At 35.2% G+C, this 27820-nt stretch overlaps 1 protein-coding gene and 1 long non-coding RNA gene across 2 annotated transcripts in view; one reads left to right on the top strand and one right to left on the bottom strand.

The window, feature by feature from the left end:
* The window catches only part of LOC127179609 (uncharacterized), a 105376-nt gene extending 92414 nt beyond the window's left edge, over positions 1 to 12962 (top strand). The window contains exon 4 of the long non-coding RNA XR_007829536.1: positions 12720 to 12962. This is a non-coding gene — a long non-coding RNA (uncharacterized LOC127179609). The remainder of the gene's footprint in view (positions 1 to 12719) is intronic.
* Positions 1 to 26172, bottom strand: part of spata17 (spermatogenesis associated 17) — a 42734-nt gene extending 16562 nt beyond the window's left edge. The window contains exons 1-9 of the mRNA XM_051133270.1: positions 26104 to 26172; positions 25837 to 25926; positions 23742 to 23823; positions 22891 to 22941; positions 18551 to 18654; positions 13132 to 13255; positions 10120 to 10305; positions 6833 to 6981; positions 294 to 429 (exon numbers count right to left, since the gene is read on the bottom strand). Of these exons, the coding sequence (XP_050989227.1) occupies positions 294 to 429; positions 6833 to 6981; positions 10120 to 10305; positions 13132 to 13255; positions 18551 to 18654; positions 22891 to 22941; positions 23742 to 23823; positions 25837 to 25926; positions 26104 to 26171 (990 nt within the window). The 5' untranslated portion in view covers position 26172. The remainder of the gene's footprint in view (positions 1 to 293; positions 430 to 6832; positions 6982 to 10119; positions 10306 to 13131; positions 13256 to 18550; positions 18655 to 22890; positions 22942 to 23741; positions 23824 to 25836; positions 25927 to 26103) is intronic.
* Between the last annotated feature and the right edge of the window lie 1648 nt (positions 26173 to 27820).

The raw sequence follows: 27820 nt of genomic DNA, 5'->3' as shown, positions 1-27820 counted from the left end.
CTCTCATCCATGAACGGCCTTCAGCAGAGACACAGTCAATTACCTAATGTGAGGACTTTGAGGGGGGGAGAAAGCCTTTTCTCCTCATTTACTTGTGGGTATTTATTAAATTGCTGTCAAATTTGACAAATTTGCGACGCTCAACATGGAGGTTGTTTTGGTGGGGGTGCATGGATTCAGAATGAACGCCGGTCCCCCTCCCGCTAACCACCTCATATCCCTCTTCCCGAATCATGCCAGCACACAGAATGCGTTTTGGCAGTTCTACATGTGCATGCTAGCGAAACGTGTACCTTTTTCCCCTTGAGGTACTCCTTGTGCTCCTCTCGAAAGTGCTTGGTCCCATATGGCACCTGCTCAAAGGGGGTGGAGGTGTGCATCAGGCTCTCGTACCGCTTATTTCGGCTTGTTTTTGAAAATGGAAGAAAACTGTGAAAAGAAAACCGAAATAGGAATGAAGATATACTTAAGCTAATATGCAATGAATATTAAAAAACACACTTCTGTTCAGAAGTGTGGGCTCTGCAAGATTTTTTTAGTTTCATATTCTCACAAAGGCTGCATTTATTTTAGGAAAAATACAGTAAAATCAGTATTATTGTGAAATATTATTGCAATTTAAAATAATTGTTTTCTAGTTTAATATATTTAAAAATGGAATTTATTCCTGTGATGGCAAAGCTTAATTTTCAGATTTTTTTTTTTTTTTTGATTTCTTTCAGAAATCATTCTAATATGCTGATTTGCTTCACAAGAAACATTTTTTTCAGGATTATTAGTTGAACGAAAAGTTCAACAGAACAGCATTTATGTAAATTAGAAATCTTTTGTAACATTAGAAATGTTTTGATAAATTTCATGTGACTCTGCTGGGTAAATAAGGCATTTAAGCATATAAGGAAAAAGTCATTACATATTATTTAGCAAGGCTGTCCCCACCTTATTAAAAAAGCATTTTTGGTAAATCCAGCTAATTCACCATAGAAATACAGTGTTTTTGAGTCCTTATTAACTGTTATAGCCCCAGCTGTGGTCCGATCTTCTTTAAAACTTTGCATGCTTTTTTATTTTGTGAACTTTTCAGTTTTCCTTTAGGCTTTATAGGATTTTGGGTAAATTTGGACAGGCCCCTTTTCTAAACAACCCCATTATAGAGTCCAGAGAATTGTACTGAAGTGTTTTTTTCTAGATTGAGCAAAAAAAAAAATGTTTGCAAAAGTTTTTGACATTATCTCTATCATTTAACAAACGATAGCAATGCTGTCATTTAACAAATGACAGCAATGGTTCTAGAGGCAGAGTTGTCCAGAATAAGGAGTTCTATTGTATGATAAGAAAATATTGAGTGTATGTGCGAAAAACCACGTGACATACAATCGTTTACGCCCTTGAAAAATGCGAATTTGCCCCTCAGTGGCAGATTTCTTTCAAATTTCTCTCAGAACTTTGGGGCTGTGAGTCGAACAGGCCCACCATGTTTCAACAGGTGCACAACATTCGTCTGCCAATGGCAGCCATGTTTTTTGAGATATGTAGATTTCTTTAAAGACACTTGTGCCACTTTGTACCAAGACCGTGCACAGCATTCTTCATGCTGAAAGGACAAATTATTGCGCAGTTATAGCCATTTTTGTTTTTTCCTTCTAATAGCGACAACAAGTGGTCAAGCTCCGTGATTTTTTTTCCTGTGACCTGAGATTTCATACTTTTGAACGCTGTAGCGCCCCCATTAGGCTGATTGGGGCGATCCTTGGTCACGTTGTAGGCAGTGTGAGTACTACCATCCCTCCACGTTTTAAGTCTTATGGTTTGGTCTGCACGAACAGTTTTACGTAGAGATCGCTGATCCGTGACCATTCTAACAATTACAATAGGTTTTCAGTGCTACGTGCTTGAAATGTACTGACCCACAAACTTTTGAATAATAGTGTATGTGAATAGGAAAATTGGCTTCTCCTGCATTAGTTGTATTAACCGTAAAGGGATAGTTCACCCAAAAATGGAAATTCTGTCGTTAATTGTTTTACTCGCCCTCATGTCGTTACAACCCCATAAGACCTTTGTTCATCTTCGGAACACAAATTAAGATATTTCTGATGAAATCCAAGAGCTTTCTGAACCTGCATAGACAGCAACATAACTACCACGTTCAAGGCCCAGAAAGGTAGTAAGGACAGCGATAAAATAGTTCATGTGGCATCTGTGGTTCAACCTTAATTTTATGAAGCTACGAAAACACTTGTGTGCAAAGAAAACAAAAAGACCGACTTTATTTAGCAATTTCTTCTCTTCCGTGTCAGTCTTCAGTGTACGTTCACGAGTATTCTGATTTCTCCAAAAATATTTTAATTTGTGTACTGAAGATGAACGAAGGTCCTACAGGTTTGGAACGACATGAGGGTGACTAATTAATTTTTTGGTGAACTATGTCTTTAATACGTGGAAAAAAAGAGCATAATCTCAGTGTCGGCTCAATTACTTGCCTCTGGTCTTGGCTAACTCTCTGCTATTTTCACAGCATAGCACATGTTACTTATACATCACCACGTCGCCTCATCCCTCCCTCGCAGGCACTTTTCATTCTAGTCCAGATCATTTCCAAACCTAAATCGCTTCTTAATCGTTCTGATGTCTTGTGGTTGTTTCTGCACATGCTGCGTGTTTGCTGGGCACACGTTCAGTGCAAATAGCGGTTACTTAGGAAAAATGCCAGATGTTAATTACAGCGAGGTTGATTTTGTAAATTGTACCCAAGACACTTTGCCTGGAGGAAGATTTATCCAGTGCGGTACAAGAGGTGTCTGCGCGAGGCTGGGTAAACGTCCGTTGGGCATTGGCTTGGCTTGTCACAAAACAAACAAACAACCAACAACCTTGGCACTTTCTGTGATCACAATCTGCAAAGAAAGGTTTTTTATTCCCAACGCTTGGAGTATTCGTTCCCTTTTATGATGATGAATCCAGAAATACAGGTGAACCCCTGTCCTCTTTAATGAAATCAAAACAGACAAACATGGAAAACATAACCATAATCGCTCCACCTGGAACAGCAAAAGTTGCACGAATACAGCGCAAAACTGGCACATATTCAGAGTAAATAAAACAAAAAACAGATGGGATCGTTAGCTCCAAGACTGTCTCATATTTGTACATTGATACTTTTTGAAACATCTGCTTAGGAAAAGATAATAATACTGGCTGGGCCAACTGAAGTGAAACTTTCTGGCAGAACTGGAGTTTGTTTGACACTCTCTTTAGTCATTTCCTTAAAGAACCATCCTGAACAAGATCATTATTTATTAGAGGGCCTATCCTGTCACGCAAGTACCACATAAGCAATAATGCTTGGTAAAGCTTTGATGGCGCAAGGCAAAAAAAAAAAAAAAAAAAAAAAAAAAAAGGGGGTGACATCAAACACCGCGCTGGCCCTTTAAATAATGGCCCAATCTCCCACAGACATCCTTATCCACTAGAGACACCAGCCTCCCTACAAGACAGATTACAGTGCAACCCATGCTAATGTGCACATGGGACGGACATCACAGAGCAAAAATTAATGTGGCCCCAATGTCCCAGAATACACAACGCTTCTGCTGCTTGCCGGCTGTTTCACTTACTGCTTTCATTGCCACTGAATTGCATTTTAATAGGGTAGTTTTTATTCATTGAAAGCCATTAAGGAAAGTTTGACTTCTCGCAGGGGATCTTTTGGCAGTGCAGACCAATGCCCAGTGACAACACCCTAGGAGGCCACCAAAACAGGAAAAGGGGGAGTGTAAGAGGAAGTAGAGAGAAAGAACAGAGAAGAGCCAGAGGCAGAGAAAAAGAGAAATATGTAGAGACGTATGTATTTAGTCTTCCCCTTGCACATTTGTAAGCCAAACGTTAAACAGAATTAAATAAATAATTAAATAAATAAAAGAAAATGATCTTAAACTTTATTTTATTTACTAATTTATTAAAAAAACAAACAAAAACAATATTTCTAATAGTTTGTGAAACCTATTTTAGTCTGGTTGATTGACTAATATTAAATTATTTTTCTGACTTTAATAAATCAAGGTTATTTAGCGTATTTACCACATGAAGCTTACAACTAGTTTGCCTGACAAAAAATAAATAAAAATTAAAAATTAAAAATACAATGTAGTTCTCAAGGTTATTAAAAAATAATAATATTTTTAAAATCAATAAAGACTTCACAGTCCAAATCCTTACATTCCTCATCAAACTATAAGCCAACTAGTTTATTCACTATTGAGTTGTTTGTTTTTCTAAAAAATGGTAATCCATCCCAGCATTATCTGCATCGGAGGCTGAGGAGACATCACTAGGACTGAAATTAAGCTAGTGGTTAAAACAAAAAAAGAGAGTAGCAACATTTCAGTAGCTCTTTGAAACATTCTGGAGGAAATTAGCGGGAAACAAGAGTGGGATCCTGGATCAAAAAGACTCTAATCATGCTTCGCCATGCCCTGCAGACACCACATGTATAATACGATTTACACAGTAACCACCTCTCCTATTACAGCCTGTTTGGGGTATTCTGTGTTAATGGGGTTAGCTAATTTACTGTTTAAAGTTGGAGCAAGAAGGAAAAAAAAATTAAACATGATTAAAAAACATTGCACATTGAGCTTGTAATTAAAATAAAACGGAAGGGTTTTAAAACAGAGATGGCACTGTTCAAGTAACGTTGGGAAAATGCTATTATGATAATCCACTGCAATAATTATATAGCCAGCTAATAATGTCTCAGCAATGATGAAACAGTGTAGGGCTATTAATAGTCAAAAAAAGCTGTATTTTTGGCCAGAGCTGCGGTTGTTTGTTAACTTATTTAGCAACTAACGCCACTTGAGATTTTACCATCTGCTCCGAACTTTGAGAAAATAAAATGTGGAGCTTCTCTTGTTGTGTGATTAATGTGCATCTAGATAATGTCACATAGAGACCAACTACTCAACAATTTTTACACTATTACACTTAGAAACATAAGTCTACATTCTTATTAACATCTAGAGTTGAGCTCAAAGGTTTACATCCCCCTTTCAGAATCTGCAAAAAACTATTTTACTGAAATAAGAGGAAATCATACAAAATGCATGTTATTGTTTATTTGGTACTAACCTGAACAAGATATTTCACATAAAAGATGTTTACATATAGTCCACAAGAGAAAATAATAGCAATCCCCTTGATTCTTAATACTGTGTTCTTACCTGAATGATCCACTGTGGGTTTTTTGTTTGTTTGTTTGTTTGTTTAGTGATAGTGATCCTGAACAGTTAAACTGCCTGTTGTGCTTCAGAAAAAATCCTTTAGGTCCAACAAATTCTTTGGTTTCCAAACATTTTTGTGTGTTTGAACCATGTCCAACAATGACTGTGATTTTAAGATCCATCTTTTCACACTGAGGACAACTGAGGGACTCATATGCAAGGTCATTTACAGAAGGTTCAAACACTCACTGATGCTCCAGAAGGAAAAACGATGCATTAAGAGATGGGGGGTGAAAACTTTTTAGCAGAATGGAGATGTACATTTTTTTTGTTTTGCCTAAATATAATATTTTTTCATTTAGTACTAACCTTCAGTGGCTACAGAAGATATATGTTTCCCAGAAGACAAAATAAGTTAAGTTTACCCTGATCTTCAAATTCAAAAGTTTTCACCCCGCAGCTCTTAATGCATCGTGTTTTCTTCTAAAGGGTCAGTGAGTGTTTGAACCTTCTGTAATAGTTGCATATGAGTCTGTCAGTTGTCCTCAGTGTGAAAAGATGGATCTCAAAATCATACAGTCACTGGGTTCAAATACACAAAAATGCTGAAAAACTTAAGAATTTGTGGGACCTGAAGGGTTTTTCTGAGAAACAGCAGGCAGTTTAACTGTTCAGGACAAACAAGGGACTTATGAACAACTATCACTAAACAAAAAAACAGCTGTGGATCATTCAGGTAACAACACAGTATTAAGAATCAAGTGTATGTAAACTTTTGAACCGGGCCATTTTTGTAAATTCAACTATTTTTTTTTTCTTGTGGACTACATGTAAACATCTTTTATGTGAAATATCTTATTCAGATCAGTACTAAATAAACAATAACATGCATTTTATATGATCCCTCTTATTTTGGTAAAATAACTAACATTTTGCAGATTCTGAAAGGGGGATGTAAACTTTTGACCTCAAATGTATAGTGGCCTCAAAATGTATTCAGACAGTTAATTTAACCAAAAAATTATAATGAACCCTAACCCTACTTGATAATGCAGTGTAAATGTACTGTACACAATAAAATAAGGTGTACAGTGGCTCCAGAAAGTATTTGGATGCAGTACCATTCATACGTTTTTAAATTTACCTTAAAGCATAGCATAAAATTCTGTTGTTCCAAACCTGTATGACTTCCTTTTGTCCTGCGAAACGCAAAACATGATTTTGAAGAATGTTTTAACCGATTTGTTCATATAATAAAAGCAGGTATTTTTTTAGGACACCACTGACTTTCACTGAAAAAAAAAAAAACACTTTCAAAAGATGATCTGTTTCGCAGAAGTAAAAAAGAAACACATACAGGATTCAAATAACACAAGGGTGAGTAAATGATGGTTGAATTTTACATTTTCCCCCTTTAATCCCATAAGTGTCCAAATACTTTCTGGATCATATTGAGATCTTGTACAGTAAATTTACACTTCATTATTAAGTACTGCTACAGAATATGTTTCATTGATTGTATTCAGCTCAGAATCAATACATACATGCATTTCACACAATCTCTAGTGCAGGGATGTGTACATGCGAGCGCTTGTGTGTGTGTAACTTACGTCTGGTCGATGACGCGAGTCCTCCACTCCTGCCGTTTGAGCTCCTCTCTGGCCTCCTCCAGGGCAGTGATGGATGTGGCCACGCGCAGGCTTGGCTCCAGGGGCCGATGCCGCTGCTGCTGCACCTCCAGAGCTGGGCGAAAGGGCCCCTGACAGGTACGGGGGATAAGGTAAATGTTTTATTGCCCAGACCCGCCCGCCTCGTTATTGATGAGGCCCCTGTGGACGGCCAGCTGGACCCTCGAAAGCCCAAGTCTTTTCATCTAAGACATTAACACACCTGACCGGTGCTGATAATGATACCTTGACCATATAGTGAAGGCCCTGAAGAGGCAGAGGCAGAGACTTCAAGTAAATACACTAGAATTCACTATCGATCTACATGCCAACATAGAAAATAATTGTCTTTAATTATTATTTGTATTACTATGAGGCAATATTTGTAATTTTTTCTCCCTGTAATTAATTAATTAATTTATTATTTATTTACTACCTTTCTGGGTCTTGAACATGGTAAAGATGAACAAATGTCTTACATGTTTGTAACTACATGAGGGTGAATTGTCATTTTTGGGTGAACTATCCCTCTAATGTCATGTTACATTTTAATTACGCTATGCTATTCATTTTGGAACGGCACTTGTACCATAAACCTATTTTGAACAGAAGTAACCTGACATGTTAATACATAAGCTTTCAGATATGTTTAGTTGCCAAACAGAAAGTTTTCCTGAGATATGTTGTTTTGAACTGGCGCAAACACACTTGCGGCACGGCTCCACATGCATAACTTATTGTTTCGGTTACTCTTAGTTTAAATGTGACCTTCAGACATTGCTGCTTTTAATTCATGCTGGCGCAACATTCTCTGCCCTTGATACTATCAAGACCAGATCAGCACCTGGCACTGACCAATCCCCTTACTTCCCCTAACAATACACATAATCAATCTATCACTCGCAGATGCTTATCACACAGGGAGAGATGCTCCACCTCAGACCACAAATAATTGGGAGAGAGAGAGAGATGGCATGAGGGAAGGGGAGGAGAGAGAGAGATGGAGTTTGAGGGTGGAGGGTGGGTGCTTATTCTGGGGTCTTTGTAAGGGCAAAATGTAGATAAATAATGCATCTTCATCTATTGCACATTGTGTGAAAGATGTGGCAGTTTTTTTTAATGAATTCCCACTAACTGGGCCCAGCTGGAGTGAAAAGCCAGCCCAGGGAGAAGAACTCGGGCTCTAATAAAAAGAAATGACTCACGCTTCATTTCTGCTCACTTATGTTTTACATTAATAGAAACCAATAATAAGAACCAGTTACCATAAAAGTCATGGACCGTAAATAACACAAATGGCAAATACGTATCATCAAATCTCCCTCACAGCTGGACAAGATGACATGCTAGATTTGGAAGTACTTAAAGATATTCTTTATCGGGGCACCTTTACATGTTGCGGTATTCCCTTGCTGAGAGTCCCTTAATGGGATCCATGGAATAAAGGGGCTTGGGTTGACAGGCGTGCTTATCACCGGCTATCTGGCTGTCTAAATGCTTTGGTGGTATCCAGGCGAGAAGGGAGCCACGTTTAATGATATTATTTCATTTTTTACGGCAAGTTTTTTAAAATGATCTCACGGTGGCAATAAATCCTGGCTTTAATCATAGTTATCTCAGGATCTCTTTTGGTAATTGTCACCACACTCCGTCATCTTTTTGAGGCCATTTCTTTGGTGGAGCCTAGAGGGACGTCAACAAACGCTTTGAGTTGATCAAATATCCCAGTAACGGGTTGCGGGACATTTGTTATGAATATAAATTAAGGTTTTAGTGTGTGTTTGCTAAAAGACAAATAAATGTTCCTATAACAACTTAAACTTCGACTTTAAAGGATTAGTTCACTTCGAAAATACAAATTTCTTGATAATTTACTCCCTTCTATGTCATCCAAGATGTTCATGTCTTTCTTCAGTCAAAAAAAAATTAAGGTTCACAAAAAAAACATTGCAGGATTTTTCACCATATAGTGGACTTCAATGGTGCCCAATGGGTTGAAAGTCTAAATTGCAGTTTCAATGCAGCTTCAAAGGGCTCTACACAACCCTAGTCATGGCATAAGGGTCTTTTCTAGCAAAACAGATAAACAAATGTTCGTCTTGCACTAACTCCAATGTGCATGCGTTTCTTCACACATTGTGTAATCACGTTGGAAAAGTCATGCACGGTTAGTTCTTCGTCTGTGTACTTCGGTTCAGAATCATTGTTGTTTTACCTTTTTTTGTAAAGGGCATTTGACTCTGTACATCACGTGTGCGAGATTACGTAATGCATGCTAGTGCGAGACGAGCATTTGTGGTTAAAAAGTTAAGCAATTTAAATTTTTTTTGGAAAATGACTGATCATTTTTGCAAGATAAGACCCTTATTCCTTGCCTGGGAATATGTAGAGCCCTTTGAAGCTGTATTGAAACTGCAGTTTGGACCACTGAAGTCCACAATGTGAAGAAAAATCATGGAATGTTTTCCTCAAAAAACTAAATTTCTTTTTGACTGAAGAAAGAAAGACATGAACATCTTGGATGACATGGGGGTGAATAAATTATCAGGAAATTTTTATTCTGGAAGCAAACTAATCCTTTAACAAATAGTTTATCTTTGCCTGAATTTCAGAACAATACAGGCAACCCAAAATACAAATTATGTCATTTATTTACTGGCTGATGTTAATCTAAACCCATATGACTAGAAAGGTTTTTGTAGAATGTCCTTATGATAATAGGGCACTGGAGCTATCAAGCTTTAAACGAGACGATAAAGTGCCATAAAAGTAGCAAAAAAGTGGTCCATGTAACTTGAGCACTATATTTCAAGTATTAGGAAGTTATTAAAACTGAGCTTGAGAATCAGTTAGGGTCTGATTCATGAACAAATCATTCAGAACAGTTTCGTAAACTAGACCAAGTGATACTTTGAAGAGATCAGACTCATAGAAAGCAAAAATACATCACAACTCATTAAAACAGCAAGGACAAAAGTCAAGATTTTCAGTGATTAACAACAATTTTAGTCTGTTTTTACTGTATATAATACAGTATACTCTTGGAATAAAGCACACAAGTCATATGGATTGCTTTTTGGTGATTTTTCATCCCATCTGAAGCTGAAGTACTTTTATGTTCCACTAAAGAAAGAGTGTTATACATTTTTGTAACAACATGATGATGAGTAAATGCTGACCTTTTTTTTGCATGAACTGTTCCTTTTAGGAAATCTTGGGCAATATCTTACCTGTGGCTTTTTGTGAATGGGTGGTAGATGCTCCCGGTTTGGCATCAGGTTAGCGAGATCAGGGGTTAAAACAGGGGTCTTCCTCTCTTTAGGAGCCGATCGCACTAGAAGCGGCTTCACTTTTCTCAGTCTCAGCTCCATCTCATCAGGTTCTGCTCTGAACGGTGAATTGAAAACACCTGGACACTAAGATAAGCACACAAACACAACAATCCACCAGTTTGGATAAGCAAGGTGAACAAAACAATGTTACGCTTCTGTTGGCATAATGAAGAGAAAGTCTGTTTCTCTAAATGATTGCCCTTAAACCTTGCAGAGCAAACCTCCAAACGCATCCTCGTGCCCTCTTTAATAACTCATTTGCTAGCAATGGACTGGTAAGAGCTTCCATTGTACCTCTCATCATAGGTATCCATGCAAAGCCTACAGCAATACACATTTAGCTCTCAGGAAAAGGAACCCACTTTATTCGGTCGACCACAGCAAAACAATTATACTTGTCACCTCCCCTGAATGGACACCCATCCATCACTCTGGCATGTGTCATGTCTGCTGGCGTAAATGTCTGCTAGCTAACTATGAGCTGTCTGATCTTACCGTAGCACTTCGGTGGTTCTTGGTTTGGCCTGAGGAATAACAGCTAGAATAATTAGTCTCTAATCAGACGCTTCCTCATATGTGCTTAATTAGCAGCGGGAGCTTTTTTTTTTTTAAGCTTTATTACTATATATGCTAATAACTTTCACAGGTAGTGTGTTTCGGTAAGGCTAGTTGGATAGTGTAGCTTTGGGTGTCACATGGTGGGGGGTACACCACAAACTCCCAACTTGCCTCGGACTTACAGGAAAAGAGCAATGATGTTGACCCTCGTACCGAGGAACTACATCTATGTCAGCGCAGCCACTTTTGTCCAGCGGAATTTTCTCTGGTTAACGATGAACCATGGGAGACCCATCCATTTCACGGAGACAAGGTCAGACTGTGGGAACATAAGTTGCCCAGCGTAGAGACACAGAGAGTGAGAATGAGAAAAGCAGGGAGGGGGAGAGAGAGCGAGAAAACTCTGAAGAGAGTTACACCTTTTCCTGCACTGTGACAAGCACTTAAGTCTGAGTTTGAGTTTTGGATGTATTGACAGTCATGAATATTGTGCATAGTCATATGCAATACATTTTTAACCTTTACATATGTAAATATCTACCTGAAATATAATATAATATAATATAAAATAATATAATAGTTTGGGATCAGTAAGATTTTTTAATTGATCAAAAGTGTCAGTTAAGACTGTAAATAGTTACAAAACAATCTATTTTTAATAATTTCTTACGCACCAAGCACCAGCATATCAAAATTTTGTCTTAAGTGTCACATGACAGTAAAGACTGGAGTTATGGCTGCTGAAAATTCAGCTTTGCTGTGACAGGAATAAATTACATTTTAAAATGTAATTTTTTATATAAATAAAATATATGTTACAAAGAAAACAGTTCACAATATTACTGTTTTGTTTAAATCAAATGTAGCCTTGGTGTGCATAAGAAACTTCAAAAGACAAAAAAATCCCCAAATTTAAATTATAATATAATATAAATAATATAATATAATATAATATAATATATTTTTTCTTCAGGAAAAACGATGCATCCAGGGGTGTAAACTTTTAAACAGAATGTGTACATTTTTCTTATTTTAGTACTACCCTTCAGAAGCTACAGAAGACAAAATAAGTTCAATTTAACCTGATCTTTAAGTTCAAAAGTTCAAAAGTTTTTAAGTATTCTAAATCATCAGTGAGCATTTGAACCTTCTGTATTAGTTGCATATGAGTCCCTCAGTTGTCCCCGGTGTACACTTCACTTGTGGATCATAAAATCATACAGTCATTTTTGGAAAGGGTTCAAATACACAAAAATGCTGGAAAACCAAAGAATTTGTTCTTTTTTTCTGAAGAACAGCAGGCAGTTTAACTGTTCAGGACAAACAAGGGACTCATGAACAACTATCACTCAAAAAAAAAAAAAAAATACACACACAGCTGTAGATCAATCAAGTAAGAACACAGTATTAAGTATCAAGGGGATGTTAACTTCTGAAAGGAGTCATTTCTATAAATTCAACTATCATTTTCTCTTGTGGACTACATGTAAACATCTTTTAGTGTGATGAAGTATCTTATTTTGGTCAGTACTAAATAAAAAATAACATGCATTTTGTATGATCCCTCTTATTTTGGCAAAATAATTCACATTTTGCAGATTCTGCAAGGTGTATGTAAACTTTTGAACTCAACTGTATATTTACAAACTAGTTTTTTTAGTATAGAAATACTTCCATTAATCCGATTTTTCTAAATAATTTTATATAATAATTTTATTTTCATAAAAAATAATTAGATTAGAGATTGAAAAAAACTAAATGTTTCAAAACAAAATGTAAGGTACACAGTTACCAAAAAAAAAAAGAATCTGGTAAACTAGTCAATCCCTTTTATCTCCGTATCTCCCTCGAAAGCATCTTTTAACTAGCATGTGGTCTCTCGCATCTGTTGTCCATTAGCCATTAGCTGATGTGTATTATTTCTTGGTTTCCTTCCTCAGACTGTAGGCAGCTGGCAGTAATGTCCTCTTGCCCTGTTCGTGGTGTGGCTGGCACTAAGCGTCCAGTGGCCAGAGCAGGAACATGGGCGTGAGCGGTGTGGCCACAGGAGGCTATGATGACCATAAAAGCATGAAGGAGAGGCCACAAAATGAAATATCTGCTCACCCTACACTGCTGCTGAATCAACAATGGCCAGAGCACTTCATCATAATTATCAAGACACATTATAGCCAGAGGGATTTCTGAAAAGAATATATATATCAGCAGATGATTGCAGCGGTTAGCAGCCCTGCTGTAAGAATAAAAGCTGGTCTTCATATTCCATACCGACACAGTTCCTTTTCACTTTGTGACCTCAAATAAATGCACACAGAGATACGTATATGTGCATCTCATTGATTCGCCACTGACCTGTTTAGTGCTGAGGAGGAAGTGGAGTCTCTGAGCCTGGATGGTTTTCTCTTTTTCCTCTTTTTCCAGAGTGATCCGTTCTCTCTCTCTTCTCTGGAGCTCTGCAAATTCCTCCAGGTCTCTCCTGGGAAGCAGAGAACAGTACACATAAACCCACAGTTTTTCCAACTCACACTTCTGTAAATTCATCTCAGTCCCAAGACATCAGACGATGTTCAATACTCTTGTGGGCTGTTCAAGAGAACAGCTTCGCTGACGTAATAATAGCATGACAATCTGAATTCTTGTGATTATTTCATACTGATACATGACAGAATTTTGCAAAGCTGTATTTCTGATATATGAAAATTATCGAGCATGTGCACACATGTTCATTTATATTTATATTTTCCACCACTACATTTATGCCTGCGCCAGAGTAAATGAAAATAAATTTAATAATGAACATAAAATGCGCAAAATACTTCCCGTTACATAGTTATTTTGCACCGTACACTGACCTTTAAAAACTACCTCACTTTACCTAATGCATTTTTCTCTCTTCATAAAAGTAAATCACTAAATAAATCAAGTACGCATAGTAGTCTGTGCCGTGAGTGTGTTTTCTGTTGTGGTTTGAGGTTGCAATGTTTGCGACTCTGTCTGACCAGCCTCGGCTTCTTTGGTGTGGCATCACGCTGTCTGTGTGACCTTTGCTAACCTATATCTCCCGCTTATTATTAATTGCACTGTAGTGGACAAAAGCCAAATAGATTTGTAACCGAGGAAGGGGATCTCGATCTGTGTCTAAGAGAAGGCTGGGGTAACACATAAACCTCATTAGTGTTGATGGGCCAGTAGGGAGACATGGGAGCAGCTAACACAGATGACCTTTGTGTGTCCTTACACAACACACAGCTATAAGCACCCTGCGCCCACTGAATTGCATCCACTTACTCTAGAATCCACCAGGTGCTAATCACCCTAACCTATCAACAGCTAGGCATGCAGTATTCAGTCAAAAATACAAGCCGTTTACAGCAGACTTCAGTCTAGCCTGTTAGTTAGCTTAATGTCTTTTTTTTATGCATACACACATATTTAGTTATACTAGTAATAGCAGAAAAATTATCAACAATACATTAAATATGTATATAAATATGACAGCATTGTATGTGTGTTCATATATGTGACCCTGGATCACAAAACCAGTCATAAGGGTAAAGTTTTTGAAATTGAGATTTATACATCATGTGAAAGCCGAAAAATAGGCTTTCCATTGAAGTATAGTTTGTTATGATAGGATGATATTTGGCCGAGATACAACTATTTGAAATTCTGGAATCTGAGGGTGCAAAATAATCAAAATATTGAGAAAATCCCCTTTAAAGTTGTCCAAATAAAGTTCTTAGCAATTCATATTACTAATCAAAAATTAAGGTTTAATAAATTTACAAAATGTCTTCATGGAACATGATCTTTACTTAATATCCTAATGAATTTTGGCATAACAGAAAAATCTATCATTTTGACCTATACAATGTATTTTTGACTTTTGCTACAAATATACTCGTGCTATTCAAGACTGGTTTTGTGGTCCAGGGTCACATATATTCTATTTTTAAATGTTGTTTGATATATGAACAACACGGTTATTATTATTATTATTATTATTATTATGAAAAGCATTTTTGTTACTTGAAATAAAATTACAGTTAATGAAGGCCACAGTTCTCACTTTTTAGTTTAACTTGATAATCTAAAATAACTAAAACTATAAAACATAAAAATATACGCTATATAGAAATATAAAAACTAATAAAAATGGCAAAAACAACTAAAATTAAAATGAAAACAGAAAATACAAACAAACATCAAATAAATAAATAATATATTTATAATATAATATTAAATATGGTAACACTACAATAAGGTGTCATTTGTTAACATTAGTTAATGTATTAACTACGAACAATGAACAATACATTTATTACACTATTTATTAATCTATGTTAATGTTAGTTAATAAAAATACAGTTCATTGTTTGTTAATGTGAGTTTACGGTGCATTAACAACTGTTAACAAACTTGTGATTTTAGTAATGCATGCTGAAATTAACATTAAGTTTAATAAATGCTGTATAATTATTGTTTATTCTTAGTTTACTAATGTACATTCTACTAATGTAGTTAACTAATGTTAACTGTTTATAAACCTTATTATAAAGTGTCACCATAAATATAATAAAAATATTTAGGAAAAACTATTATTAGTATTAATAGTATCTCAATCATATTAAAATGTTGCGTACGAAGTATAATTACCAAAGTGCTTTTTGGCATTTGTCATAATGGAATCACAGTGTTATCTATAAATTCCCAAATTTCCGCTTGCTGTAACTTCATTTTAAAAAAGTGTAAAGGACCAACAAAAGCTGATTTGAAGAGAAATTTTGAAATAAACAAAAAATGATTAATTAGGAAAATTTAAACGCTTTAAAGGTGGTAAACATTAAGATCAATCTGCCCATAAAATGGGATTTAGTGTACTTCTCTGTAATGAATGCAGTAATTTGTGTGATTAAGCATATGCATACGGCGGCCTGTGTATTTTGGAGTCTTGCTTTGATAAAAGACCTGCCCTAAATACTATGAAATGTTTATAAAGAAAAAAAAATTAATAAGGCCTGCAGTTAAGGAGTGAGTTTCACAGATGTCCTTGAAAGGGACACGAGAGCGGAAAAAGTAGCCTGAGCAATGGGAGTCCATAAATTCCCTCTGTGCTTCCAAAGAGTTAAAGATTTGCCATGCTCAAACATTACAGAGAGAAATTTATCTGATTATGGCAGTAATAATTACCCAGCTGTTTATTACAGATAGAGAAATAATTCATGCAGGCAATAGGCCATGGTGGCAATGACACTCCACATTTAGTAAATATGCAAGCCGCTCAGTTCTAATTACTCAAGCCCAGAGGAAGCCCTTATTAAGTGCTGGAACTTTAAGTGTCTTCTTGACAAGTGATAAATTGTTACATTGCACAAACTCTTGCTGTGGAATTGCTACGGTGAACCCGGGTCTTGACTTCATTAAGGTATGCAGAGAAGGACAACTGAATGAAGATGGACACTGGAACATAGCGGGCCTTGTCGTCAGGCTAGAGCTAATGAAACGACACAGATCGTTTTGAACAAGGAGGGGGGATCCTTCACCACTGGCAGGGAGAGAGAGAGAGACAGGGGCCGCCCTGACACGGGCAGTCGCTGGCCTCCTATCATTGGCATGCCGGGCTGGTCTGCTTGTGCTAAATGGGAACCATTAGGAAAATTTTGAATAATTTATTCAGCCGACAGAGCTGTACGGATTAAAATCCTGGCACCGAGACCTTTGAGGGGTGACTAATCAGTCAGTGGGTGATCCTGAGCCCAGCGTGGAACAGATTGTCAGAATCAGCGCAGTGATCTTTCACTTCACATCTTTGACTGATTCATCATGACCTCACAAGCGTTACATAAACAACTAATTAATGCACTAACAGACAGATAGAGAGAGAGGAAGAAAGAAAGGACAGACAAACCAAAAAAATTAGACATTGTTTGTAAAACACAGCTGGGCAGAGAGCAAAAACTCACTGGGAAAAGACTTTCTATTCCCATGTTTTTTACACCACAAATAACTTTGACTGTTTAATACTGTCCAAGCGGATTGATCAGACAATATTTGAGCAATTTTGAGATTATCAAATGAGCCAATAACTATGTATATTTATATATGTATAGAAATTAAGTCATTATACATTTTATTGAGAGCTTAGGGCTGTCAATCAAAAAAAAAAAAAAAATTTAATGGATTACATTACATGCTGATAAACTGATTTAATCACAATTTTTTGCCATGATTTTAAGTTTAAAAATGTGAATTAAATTGACAATGCTAATAGATATAATAACAGTCGGGATTACGATCAGATTCTAAAAACAGTTTAGAATCTACAGTTACTATTCTATTGATTTAAAAAAAAAAAAAAAAGATCTATTTTTGGCATTTTTTGAGACAGGACAAATCAGAACTGACAGGAAATGAAGTGGGAGAGATGGGAGGTCGGATTGGGAAAGGTCCTTGAGTCAGGATTCGAACACAGGACGCCTGGAGTGCAACGGCACTTTTCTATTAATTACATTATTCAGATTAAAATTAAAAAAAATATTATATAACTCTTAAATATTAAATATCTGAATAATTAAGTACCACATTTGCATGTTCACAGTTCTCTGATGTTGCTTAATGCTCACATGACTTGCAGGTAAACAAATAAAATATTTAATTTCTTAGTAAATGTTTTTTTGACATTATATTAAAGCTATTCATTTTAATTTGACATTTTTATCATTTAATAATTATTAGCTTTTCATTAAACTCTTGCAGTACTCAAACAGTTCCTTTACGAACCCCAGTTTGGGAAACCTTGAATGTAATGTTTAATGCACTTCATGTTGTTAATTACAATAATTGGAATATATTTTCTTACTCTTTTTGTATTTTATATCAATATGGTAAAAGATTATCCTATTTAAATCAATGTAATAAACAAGTTAGGTCAAAAGTAATCTAAAAGTAATCAAAAGGTAGTCTGATTATATTACCTAAAATGTGTAATGTAATGGATTATGTTACAAACTACAATTTTTCTCTTGTAATTTAGAATCAGTAACAGACTACAATTTGTAAGTAATCTATCCATCTCTGACAACAGCGTCTTATTGTATGGCCTACGGAAAAATATAGGTTTACAGATAAATTTTGGCCTCTCCCAAAATAGTAAACAGGAGAGAAAAAGTTTACAGTATACAGTATAAAACACAGAGTCCTAGTTGATGGCTCAATGTTTTTATGGAGAAATGCAATGTGTTAACATGATTCATAGGTGAGAAGCCCCATTAAAAGAGAACATTCCCACTTAAAGAGAGGCTGGAGCAGGGAGATGGAGGGAGGGGGTGGGGTGTTGGGAGTCAGTGATCCAAGGAGCACTTAACAGATTTACATTTAATTTTAGCTAGACCCTTAAGATATTTTCCAACAAAATATATTGGTCACATTAAAAAAAGTGACTACGTTTTTATCAAACGTAAAAGATGGCATCTTCTGTCGGCCCCTGAAGCAGGAACTTTTTTTTTTTTTAATAAATGCGAGGGTACGCGCAAATCAGAGGCTAATTTTGAATTTCATAAAGTTATTCATTTTCAAGTAACCAGAGGCAATTTATGCATGACATGTTGCTAATGTATATATCTCAAACATGCCGTTAAAGGCATGACATTCCTTTGTCTTTGCAAGAATTTCAGACAATGGTCAACTGTGAACATTAGTCTAATGTAATACCATGTACAAAAATGACTTTATATGGAGCAGTATATGTATGTAAAAATGCATATTTGTTTACCTGATGTGCTGATTTTTCCTTGTCAATCCCTCCAAATATCTTTTGCGTGCATAATAATTATGTACATACTTCCTCACATAATAGCCACGCCATCTCTGCTGTATCTGCAAAAGAAATGTCATTTTTGATTATAATTACACTTATTACTTACTTATTATTACCTTATTGTCCCACTGTATGGCAGATAAAGAGTAGGAAATTGAGTTTAATTTGGAATTGCGAGAAGTTAAAATTGCAAAAGACAAATCAAAGTCAGAGCAAATTAAAGAAGCCCCTGTCACTTTAGAGCTTGCAGTCATTGTCAGTCTATGAAGAATGAGAGTGATAGTTAGTACCACCATGACAGCACCACTGAGGATCCAAAACAAAAAGGACAGATGTCCTTCAGGCTAATTAGGTACTTAAAACAATAGCAGGTGAAAAAAATAATAAGGCAAAAACTAAACAAAACAAGAATTGCCATTGATCAGTAGTCAATAGATAATTTTAAATAAAGTAATTGCAGGCGTGGAATCTGAGTTGTTTGTGACCCCTTAGACTAGTAAAATCAATGATGCATATTGCTCAATTAGATCTAATACAAATCGGGCCTCGCTTGTAAACACTGATTTCTATTAAAAGGCTAACACATTGGCTTTCGGTAAAGAGCGTGATAAACACTTTATAGAATAAAGGAAATGGCTAAAAAAGAAGCGCAATGGTGAAGCTTCCATGGTTGTTGTTTTCAGCTTTAATGGACAAGGGTTAGGAGGAGCAATGACCTTGTTAGCATCTGATTAGATGCAAACTACAGACTTTTTTGATTTAAGGGCAAAATCTCTTTTAGAGGTGCAGAAATCATAATCAGTTCAGTTCAAGATGTCTATATAAAGTAGTCAACATTTGAAGTGGATCAATAAAGTTCATCAAAGTTGTCCTGAGACAAGAACGGGTATTGTTTTGGTTTTAGGACAACTTTGATGGAAGGTTTTGATTCACTTCAAATGCTGACTACTACATATACAGCTGTGGTCAGCAACCTAACACTTCTTGAATTTTTTCAGTTTGTGTAAATCCATGTGGGGTTCAGAGTATAATTTTTTATCCACGTTAATTTCACACTTGTCTAGTACAAATATGTCACTTTGTTTCATAATTACAGTGTATACGTTTTTGGTTATTTACCTCAAAAGAAAGGAAGTGAAATGTGACAACATGCCCCATAGGTGGGGTATATTATAACATGTGAGGGGCACGTTGTAACATGACCATATGACAGCTTAAAATGTTATCCGATCGAATGACAAAAATATACACGACAAACAAAAATATTATTATAAAATTATTAACATGTCCAAATAAAATAATGGCGTTTTTTTTAAGAATTAAAAAATAATCTCATTTTTTAGTTTCACAATGGACACATCGCAACCATGCGTGTGACGGCTCTGATTGCAAAACACAGCTTTACAGTATAGTTCAAAACAATGTGTGCATATTGATGAAACACATTCAGAAAAAACTAATCTAAAATTATAAATTTATCTAAACTGATAAATAACAGATTGCAGATTAAAATAATAGCAGATTTGTCTCATTTTAAATGAATACTAAAAACAGAGATGAAAAATTAACTTCAGCCAGAAATTTACTTTTACTATGGTAAAATAAATATTCAGCGATATCTTCAAAAGGCTTTTGAATTTTGGCTTACTTTTTTCTTTGTGTAGTGTTGCTATGGCAACTAGTAAATACTGTAAATTTGGTTATGCTAGCATGTGTGGAAATATTTAAACCACGTGTGTTACATCTAACCCCGCGTTAGTTTGTGCCTTACGCTCCCCTACAATATGCAGTCCGTCGTAATTTTAACAAAATAAGTGGGATCATAATTGCATTTTTTTATTTAGCACTGCCTTGTATGTTACTTCACAAAACAGATGTTTACATATGCTGCAAAAACAACCCGATTTAAAAGTTTACATACTTTTTTGGTTTCCAGCATCTTCTGCATCTTTGAACCCTTTCCTGCAGCTACTGCATGATTTTGAGATCCATCTTTTCACACTGAAGCCAATTAATGAACTCATAAACAACTATTGCAACACAGTGCATTAGGAGCTGGCAAGTGGCAAATTCTGCAAGGTGTATGAAAACTTATGACCACAGTTGTATAAAGTGACATTCATTAGCAAACACCATGCATACTTTCCCATGAAGCTTTCCAAACTCAAAAATAACAATTGACAGTCCATTTTTCCCATTCAACACACCCGGTCTGTGTTTGAAACATATCCTTCAGTGACTGTTTTCACAGTCGCCCTTTCTTTTTTTCTTCAGCAGATTTTTACATTACCGGTGCTTCCCGGACATAGCACTCTATCTTTTACAAGGGCTATAAAAGCTGTCTGTCCTGTTGAACAGCTTCTGTTTGTGTCTAAGTGGTGACAGGACCTTTAGTCTCATATTCTCTGACCCCTAAGAAGAGGTCAAGCTCCATGTTTCAAATTAGACTCACATAACAGAAGTGGGAGCGAAGAATACAGGGTGGGCCCTAGATTTACCACAAAAGATTTGCGTATAAATCACTTCCTCAGTTCACATTTCTTGTGATGTCCAATGATCACAGCAGAAATATGCGATCCTCCATAGAAATGCAACATTCTTCAATAAGCTATGAAATTTTGTAAGACTTATAAAATTCTTTAAAAGTTTCACCTCAGGGAAAAACAATTGTAAAGCTAAAGTTTCTATGCATAGCAATAGCTCTATAAAAGTGCCAATATATCACTCAAATATAAATGTGTTTGATTTATAGGCTGTGAAACAGAGCATGCTGGATTGATATGGCTACCTTTTTACAACTTGTAGGCCTTATAACAGATGAAAAAATATGATAGCAAATTCATTCATATTTGGATTTGACTTCTTTTGTCCTGATCTATCACAAGCTTTAATGTGATTTTATACAGCAGTTCAGTAAATAAGAAGTTGATATTGTGTTATATTTTAAACACAGTTTTATGTGTTTTTGCTTAATTTTGCAGAGAACATATTACTTTTGAAGCCATAGCAGAATTGTTGCACATCTCCGAGCAACACAGCGGTATTTAGTTTCTGAATGAATCCGCGTTTTGAACGAATTGGGTGAATCAATGATTCAAAGGCCCAATCAAAAAGAGAGCTATTTACTTTATTACCGAATAAATCAGCCCTTTGAACGAATCAAAACGAATGAGTGAATGACTCATAAAGACATTTACCGCCACCTGCTGGCAGATTTAGTTTATTATTTAGAGTATCTTATTATTTGTATTATTATTATTAATAATAATAATAATAATAATAATAATAATTATAAAAACATTAAAGGAATAGTTCACTAAAAAAACATAAAAGAAAGTATTTTAAAGATTGTTGGTAACAAAGCTGTTTTGGTTACTAGTGACTTTCATTATATGAACAAAAAATACTGAGATGTTTCTCAAATGATCTTTTTTTATGTTCCATAGTTTACATTAGGCCGTTGCAGCCTAAATGTTTATGTGTAATAAAGTTTATGGTGAATCAAATAAAATATTTCTTTCTAAAGCTACAATTTGTAATGTCTACTTGATACTTTCTCATTTAACAAAAATAGCTTTAAATAATCTTTTGTGGGTATTTTCACAGTCCAATTTATTTTGCCATTAATTAGATTAATTAATCGACACATCATGTAATTAATTAGATTAAAATTTTAAATCGACTGACAGCCCTAGTTTTTTTTTGTGAAATATTATTACAATTTTTAATAAAATTATTTTTTTTATTATTAAACTGTAAAATATTATTACAATTTAAAAAATTTTTGTATTTTAATATTTTAAAATAAAATTTATTCCTGTTATGGCAAAGCTGAATTTTCAGCATCATTACTCCAGTCTTCAGTTTCGCACAATCCTTTAGAAATCACTATAATAAGCTGATTTAATTATTATTATTATTATAATTGAATATAAATTATTTTTTTAATATCTTTTTTTGGATTATTTGAATTATAGAAATGTCTATTGCATTGATTTGTAACAGAAAACAAAACAATGTAAAGTTCTTCAATGTCACTTTTGATCAGTTTAATGAAAGTATCTTTATAGGTCATATTTATATATTTTAAATATTTATAATAGCTCTGAAAACATGTCAGATGTCAATAAATATATATTAAATGTATTTAAAAAATATTTACAGTAGGCGTATTATGTTTTTACTTCACTTTCACTTTACATTTCAAATCAGTAAAATCTGTTTACAGATTTCATCCAAATCAAATGTGTGACCCACTGACTTTTCACTCACTAAACAGCAAGAGAAATATTTACCTTGACAGCCATCTTATTGTAGAAATTCATCTTCATGATAAAATATGCTGTCTGTGAAGAGAGGGAGATAGCATTACATTGTGACTGGGCCCTCTGATGTTTTCCCAACATGCGAGGAATAAAATCCTCTTTATACATAATACATAAAAGTCATGGAGACGCAGCAGCAGATAAGAGGGTAGAGTGGCAAGTCATACTTTGTATCGAAGGGAAGTGCCTGTTCTTAATACATAATGCAGACATGGCTGGGAAAATCTATGGAAGTCACGCTGGTAACTAATGGAGATGTATGAAGGTAAAATGCTCTTCGCTGAGTTTGATAATCAATGGAATGCTGCTGAGGATGGACCGACTAAACACAGCCAGGAATATTCACAAATAATTCACTCACTGGGGACACAAAAGATACTTGATCTTGCTTCTCTACATGATAGTAGAGGAAAGATATACATATTTTCAATTGCAGATGAAAATACATCATACAAAAAGAACACCATGTACAGTTTCCTTTCTTTTTTTTATAGAAAAGATTTCATGGTAGTTCATGATATAATTCTGTAACTGCACATTTTAGAAAGACAAATATTAGGCAACCAACTGCAGGTCATATGTAAAATCTATTCTCAAAAAACCCTTTAGAAAATGAAGAAATGAAGGTAAGAAAAATTAGTACTAATTTGGCAACACCTTTAAAACATGGACAAGATAAAAGCATTCCATTGGAAATCAATACGAACTGTCAAATTACAAACTTACGTCAGATGTATGTAAGTCATGGCATAGCTGTTAACTGCTAAATGTTAATGAGGGTTATCATAATATAATCAATATTACATGTCTACACAACTTACCTTTACCCTTTGTCTGAAAAGCCCCCGTGCAATGAATCCACGCCATATTTTTTGTATCAATGTTGCATTTTTATGCAGATGCCTGCAAAATAAAACAACTGTCTGCAAGCTGTAATTCTAGTTTTGTAATTTCCAACAGATTAAATCAAAACTTCTTTCCTCGAAGTTCCTTTTTTCCCCTCTGTATGCCCGCGGTAGGTCTTTCTTGGACAACTGTACATTTGCATTCATCATTAACCACCCTCTAAATGCATGTCTATGGCAACTCTGAACTCAACATGGCCATCAATTTCCAAAAGGCCATTTATAACTCCAAAAAATCAATGAGTATAGGGACGGTGGCAACCCTGGAGCTGCACTCAAGAAGCCTAGATTGCGCTTAATTAGCCACTTAACACATTGATCAATTAACTAAAGTAATCTAAATTAACCTACTGTCTGGGAGTTTGTCTGCTCACTGCACAGAAATATGTTGAGGTTACACACTGTAGCGCCCTGTGCACTGGCTAATTCTTGCATTTAAAGACCAAATGCACTCGATTTAGGCCTCAGCAGCCACTTACAGGTATATGCTGAGAATATAGAGTTATATGTCTGTTCTCATTAACACTTCTGTCTACCCTATACAATATGGATCCTAGAAATGTCACACCTATAGAGTGCAACAGCGTCCACCCACTTTTTCAATGGCCTTGGTTCAGGAAGTGTTTTCTTATTTATTTTTCCCATAAGTATTTTAAAAAGTCTTTGCTAAAGAGTTATGAATCATGAATCAAACCAAATGGTTACAAGGTGAATCACAACATTACATATTTTTATTTGAAGCAAAAAAGTAAAAAAAAAAAAAAAAACCGTCATATATTTTTGTATTAATGTTGTTTTTATGCAAATGACTGAAAAAAAAACACTCAGCAAACTGAGTATAGTTCTGTACTTTCTACAGATTAAATCAAAACTTACTTCCTCAAAGTCCCCTTTTTTCACTTTTGCATGTCAGCGGAAGGCAACATTGCAAATTTGATTTTAAGCAAAAAATTATTTGAAATCAGACAAAAAGCCAAAGGTACAAGACTGAGACTTAACAGATGTATTACATAATCAAAATAAAAATGATGTAAAAATATAAAACTAATTAATGCTCATATGCAACTATTACAGAAGGTTTAAACACTCACTGATGCTCCAGAAGGAAAAACGATGCATTAAGAGCCAGGGGTGTAAACTTTTGAAAAGAATGAAGATGTATACAGTTTTCTTATTTTGCCTAAATATCATATATGTTTCATTTAGTACTACTCTTCAGATGCTACAGAAGACACTTATATGTTTCCCAGAAGAAAAAACAAGTGAAAATGTTTGTTTTTTTTTGGAGCATTTGGTTTGAACCTTCTGTAATAGTTGCATATGAGTCCCTCTGTTGTTCTCAGTGTAAAAAAGATGGATCTGAAAAATAATACAGTCATTGTTGGAAAGGGTTTAAATACACAACAATGCTGAAAAACCAATACATTTATGGAACAGCTGTTATTTCATTCAGGTAACAACACAGTATTAAGAATCAAGTGTATGTAAACATTTGAACATGGTCATTTTTATTAATTTAACGTTTTTATAAATTTAACATCTCTAAAATACCTTATTCAGGTTAGCACTAATTAAAAAAAATATCATGCATTTTGTATGATTGTATGGTGTATGTAAACTTTTGATGTGAACTGTACCATTGATTAACAACCTTGTAGTTATTGTTAAAAATCAGTTTCTCGTTATCTTTTTTTACTTCCAGACCTGCACTCTGTTCAAACCCTCCTTTAGATTTTATAGCACCTTAAAAGTAATATAAATTAAGTGACATAATTAATATAGGCACAATGTGTCACTGCAAAACAATGCAGATAACTATTATTATTATTTTTATTATTACTATCGGTCATTTTTTAGGTAGCCTAGGGACTTGAAACAAACAAATAAGTACATAACCTAGAGTTAATTCTGTGTACATAATAAAGCTTGACAAACTGATTATTTACTTGACATATTGATTAAATGAGATACAAATGTGACAAAATATGAAATTACAAAAGCTAGGTCTTACCTGAGGTATGCTCTCACCTGGCAGCCCCTGAACCAGCTCTGAATTCTGACTGCAGCCTCATTCTCTTTCTGTCTGTTTTTCTCCGCAATCCTGTAACATGAGTTCATCGAATTTATGTGATCTATTATGCGTTTCAAGTAACGTTACTGACCGTCTTTGTTATTCTTTGCTAAAAAAACCCATCTATAATTAGGGATAAAACGTTTTGATCGACGGATACAACAAACTTTCAAATGTAACGAACTAAATAATTTGCCTTTTCATTACCTGTTGCGGATGAAATATTGTTCTTTTATGTTATCAAGCTGCTTGTAAAGTTTCTCAAGTCTCGCCATATTTCAGGAAGTTTATTTGGTGTCTATGACAACGGCAGAGTCCACGCACGCGCTGGGTGCTTGTCAGTCACGCGCATTGAAGGAAGTGTAACGCGTCCCTTAATTCAAATGAGCGGGAACTTATTTGAGTCTTGAGGCGATGTCATGTTGAAATCAGCTCTTTCAGAGGTTTGTTAGCAAAGTTCCTGTCAACAGTTAAGTTTAGTTTAAACCGTGAACGTTCACATGTTTACCTCAAACAACTAAACGTTATACGTATGACAACAGGAATTTTTAATATGAATTGTTTGGGTTTGCACGTATTTACTTAGTGGTGTTTTATGTTATTTCCTATTAGACAGCCCGTTACAAAGAGTTAATTTATGCAAACTGTATTCAAATGTATTATATTGTATGTTTTTAATATGTAAACAAGTAATGACATTACATTTGTTGTTGTTTTAGCAATTTATTGTTGTGTTTACAAGGATTGTACATTTGTATGCTTATAATAGCATATCATGTATATTAATGTTTACCTTAATGTCTGTGTGCTAGAACAAACACTCCTTTCTTTACAAATCCAAATAGGCCATATATATATACATATATATATATACATATATATATGTATATATATATGTGACCTTGGACTACAAAACCAGTCATAAGTGTCAATTTTTCAAAATTGAGCTTTATGCATCATCTGAAAGCTGAATACATAAGCTTTTCATCGATGTATGGTTTGTTAGGATAGAACAATATTTGGCCGAGATACAACTATTTCAGTATATGGAATCTGAGGGTGCAAAAAAATCTAAATATTGAGAAAATCGCCTTTAAAGTTTTCCAAATTAAGTTCTTTGCAATGCATATTACTAATCAAAAATTAAGTTTTGATATATTTACAGTAGAAAATTTACAAAATGTCTTCATGGAACATGATGTTTACTTAATTTCCTAATGATTTTTGGCATAAAAGAAAAATCTATAATTTTGACCCATACAATGTATTTTTGGCTATTGCTACAAATATACCCCAGCGACTTAAGACTGGTTTTGTGGTCCAGGGTCACAAATATGATTATTTAAATCTTTGGTTGATGTAGTAGATGTAGGCACTTCATAACATTTTACTGCAAGTGAAAAACAACACAGAAACATGATTTCAAAGAGCTCTTTTGAGATAACTGAGAATTTCATCCATTTACGGAGCACTTCCCTCTGTTTTCAGATATTCTGTTTGGATCTGATACAGGCAAGATACAAGACGTCCTGTGAGTTCCCGGCAATACAGATAACCGCTGACAGACGCCAGCCAATTTGCTGTCCCGCCGCACCAGAGCAAAGCGCTAGAAATATGGGCAGAGGAGTGACCCTTTGGCTGTGTCGCCCATCCATCCGAACCCGGTGGTGGGCTGGCCACCGTGGTAATTGCCTGCGAAACAGTGTTTTGACAAGCCAGACGGGTGTAAGCCATCATTCTAGCAGCACGGTGATGAGGTGTCACCTGGAGAGAGCTGTTGAGAGCCCACATGTTTACATGCAGCCAGGTGACCCAATTTTGCCCTGCATCAGACCACCACCACATTTCACTTCTCTAGATCACACTTTGCTGATTATCACTTTGAATTGGTTGTCAGTGCCAAAGGCATCAAGGTTCTCAGGAG

Source organism: Labeo rohita, chromosome 17, assembly GCF_022985175.1.
Source record: "Labeo rohita strain BAU-BD-2019 chromosome 17, IGBB_LRoh.1.0, whole genome shotgun sequence".
NCBI lineage: Eukaryota > Metazoa > Chordata > Actinopteri > Cypriniformes > Cyprinidae > Labeo > Labeo rohita.
The sequence above is the reverse complement of the archived record's forward strand: the minus strand, read 5'-3'. Positions and strand labels throughout refer to the sequence as shown.